Below are 3337 nucleotides of genomic sequence, written 5' to 3'. Positions count from 1 at the left end.
CTTTGTCGACTTGGGGTGTAGAAGGAGACTGCACCTGGGGGAGGCAGGCACCTGGCCTAGGAAGGTGCCGAGGCGCTGACCGGGCACCTCGGGCGCTGACCGGCACCTCGGGCCCTGGCTAGGGCGATTCCATGGTCCCAGCACAGGGACAGAGGCCCCGTGGGCCTAGAGGCCGGCCAAGCATCCCGCCCCCTGCACTCGGTCTCCGCGACCTGCTGAGGTGGGCCCGGCTGGCCCTTCACGGGGGGCCTGTGGGGACCAGAGCAGAGCCACCTTCGTCCCGCCCAACATGCTTGAGACGGGAAGCAACTGTGGTGCAAGAAATGAGGACACGTCATGAAACTGGTCACCAAGGACTCGAGAAAACGGTACTTCCCGCAGGAGCCCCGCCCCTCGGCCCGGCCCCGCCCCTCCGGCGCCGCCCCGCCCCTTGACGCACTCTCCCCGCGCGCCCTCCGTCTCCGCGCCAAGCCCCGCCCCTCTCCCCCGCTCCGCCCTCGCTTCAGGCTCCGCCCCGGTGCCCGGCTCCGCCCCGGTGCCCGGCCCCGCCCCGCGTCCGGCCCGGCCCCGCTGGAGCAGCCTAGCCCTCGCCCCGGGCCCTCACACGCGGCCATGGCGGAGCACGATCTGCAGCTGGTGGCGCGGAGCATCCGCAGCTTCCCCGACTTCCCCATCCCGGGCGTGCTGTTCAGGTGCGGCCGCGGCCCGGGCGGCGCGGCACAGCCCGAGCGTTGGCGCCACGCTCGGCCCCCGGCGCGAGTGCGTGGGCTGCTCCGGGGTCCCGCAGGCTGCACGCCCCGCCAGCTCGAGTCACCACCCCGTCCTTGTGCGCAGGGACATCTCGCCGCTGCTGAAGGACCCTGACTCCTTCCGCGCCTGCATCCGCCTCCTGGCCAGCCACCTAAGGACCACGCACGGCGGCAAGATAGACTACATCGCAGGCGAGTGGCCCGGCGCGGCCTCCTCTGCCCCGCCCGTCCCTGTCCAGTGCTCCTGCTCAGGTCCCCCTTCCAGGCTCGTCTAACTGTTCCGCGCCCAAGTTCCCGTTCCCCGTCCCTCTGTCGCCTAGCCTCCTGTCTTTTATCGCCGTGACCCTGTCCTCCAGTTCCTACATGCCCTCGGGTCCTGCTCCCTATTCCTCTACCCCGACCCTTCTGTCCCCCCTTTTCCCTATTCTTCTATCCTTTCTGCCCCCTCTCTTCCCCGCTTAATGGGAGAATGGGACAGGGTGGGGTGACTTCCCGTTCCTCCTACTGTGGCCTGCAGTGTCTGCACAGCCTTGCACCTTTGCCCCCTGACCCCACTGGCTCTGCCTGCTTAGGGTGGCCAGGCATCCTGGGGGCAGGGCTGTGTGGGGTCCACACATGAGCTTAGGGGAGGGCTTTGGAGGTTTTTCAGAAGACCGCCAGGAGGAAGGACCCATCTTGGGATCACCATCAAGGGTTGTAAGCCCAGGCCTGCTCCGGGCCACCGGACGCCCTGCTTGGTAGCGCTGAGAAAGGGCTGCCCACCCCTACAGCCTCAGCCCTCGGGTGGCTGCTCCTGGGCCTGGCAGCACCAACTGGAGGCCTCCCTCTGGTGGTGCCCACTCTGGGTTCCAGGCGGGGTACCTTCTCCCCTAGAAGCTTGTTATATGGACAGCCATGGCGTCTCTAGGATCGTCTGACCTCCTCGACCCAGCCACCCTCCTTGTTGCCTCTGCAAAAGCTTTTGTGTTGAGTGCCTGCTGTGTTCCAGACCCAGGACCCGGCCTGGGGCTTGGGAGGTGGCCCTGGATAGCCCAATGCCCACCAGGGGTTATCAGGAGAGCCCTATTGAGGGGGCTGGGGGGAAACAGGGTGCTCCTGGTGGTTCTTGTCACCCGAGGGGTACACATCCCACCCTGCTCACTGCCCTGAGGGACATACCCCCAGGGGAGGGGTGAGCTCACTTCCTGCCAGTGTATGGGGGTACACTGAGCATCATCCTCGGCTCAGTCCGCCTCTTGAGGTGCCAGCCTGATCACTGCCTGCTCTTGTGGACAAGGAGCTACAGAGCAGGCACTGCCCCTGGGGAGTGAGCTGAACTGAGGCCAGGTGACCTCTCCAGGCAACCGTTCTTGGCCTGTAGGATCAACTAGGCCCTGGGATGGGTGTCATCAACCTTCTAGGCAGAGCCAACAAGACCAGGTGTCCCTTGTCACTGGCTGCTTGTCCCCATGCTGCTGTACTCCGGGCTACTGCCTGACACCCTTTTCCCCTGACAGGCCTAGACTCCAGAGGCTTCCTGTTTGGTCCCTCTCTGGCCCAGGAGCTGGGCCTGGGCTTTGTGCTCATCCGAAAGCGTGGGAAGCTGCCGGGCCCTACAGTGTCTGCCTCCTACGCTTTGGAATATGGGAAGGTGGGCAGGCTGGGGTGGCCAGGGGGGCAGGAGCGGGTCCCTGAGCTCCCCAGGCTCACACAGCCAGTCACTGCCCACTTCCTGTCCACAGGCTGAGCTGGAAATTCAAAAGGATGCCCTGGAGCCCGGGCAGAAGGTGGTTGTTGTGGACGATCTGCTGGCCACTGGTGGTGAGCTGCCTGGGTGTGGGTGGGAGGGAATGCCTACCCACTGAAGTAGCATGGAACAGGTGGCATCTCAGCCCTTTCTGGCTTACTGGGGCCAGAGGGGGGCTTTGGTGCTGTGGCAACCACCTCTCCCCTCCCTATCCCCTGGGGCTGGCCCAGCTCAGAGCCGGGGGCCTCACCCTACACCCACACCATCCCTAGGAACCATGTGTGCAGCCTGTGAACTGCTGGGCCAGCTGCGGGCTGAGGTGCTGGAGTGTGTGTGCCTGGTGGAACTGACCTCACTGAAGGGCAGGGAGAAGCTGGGGGCTGTGCCCTTCTTCTCCCTCCTGCAGTATGAATGACTGGGTGACCAGGATGGCTGCCCACCCCCTGCCTCGCATCTTCAGCTGGACAAGATTGTGATTCTACCCCAAGTGCCTTAAATGACCTCCATGGCCACCAGAGGCCAGTGGCTGCCCTTGGAAATGTTTTTTACCTGTTCCTTGGTTGAGTGACCTTTGGTACCCACAGGTCTCCACCTGGGGCCCTTCCTGCAGGTTCTGGAAGTGCCCAAACCTAAAGCACAGCCACCACCAGGCCACCAAGCCCAGTTAAAAATGCAGCAAGATCACTCCAGTAAACAGCTTTGCTACACCACCGTCTCTTGTCCATCACTTGCTGGGGGAAGCCTGGGGCAGTGCTCAGCACTCTAGGTCTCACTTCAGATAAAGCTTGGCAGGTGGGAGAGCTATATGTCACAAGTCACAGCCCAAGAGGTGGCTGCCGCCTGCTCTGGAGTCCAAAGTGCC

At 64.2% G+C, this 3337-nt stretch overlaps 1 protein-coding gene across 1 annotated transcript; it reads left to right on the top strand.

The window, feature by feature from the left end:
* Nucleotides 1-532: 532 nt before the first annotated feature.
* Aprt (adenine phosphoribosyltransferase) lies at nt 533-3182 on the top strand. The gene is made up of 5 exons (XM_005335422.5): nt 533-692; nt 835-941; nt 2246-2379; nt 2471-2549; nt 2748-3182. The coding sequence occupies exons 1-5, from the start codon at nt 613-615 to the stop codon at nt 2888-2890; spliced, it is 543 nt and encodes a 180-aa protein (XP_005335479.1). The 5' UTR covers nt 533-612; the 3' UTR covers nt 2891-3182.
* Nucleotides 3183-3337: the final 155 nt, after the last annotated feature.

This window comes from Ictidomys tridecemlineatus, chromosome 15 (assembly GCF_052094955.1).
Source record: "Ictidomys tridecemlineatus isolate mIctTri1 chromosome 15, mIctTri1.hap1, whole genome shotgun sequence".
Taxonomy (NCBI): Eukaryota; Metazoa; Chordata; class Mammalia; order Rodentia; family Sciuridae; genus Ictidomys; species Ictidomys tridecemlineatus.
Note: the sequence above shows the minus strand (reverse complement) of the source record. Positions and strands in the feature narration are given on the sequence as shown.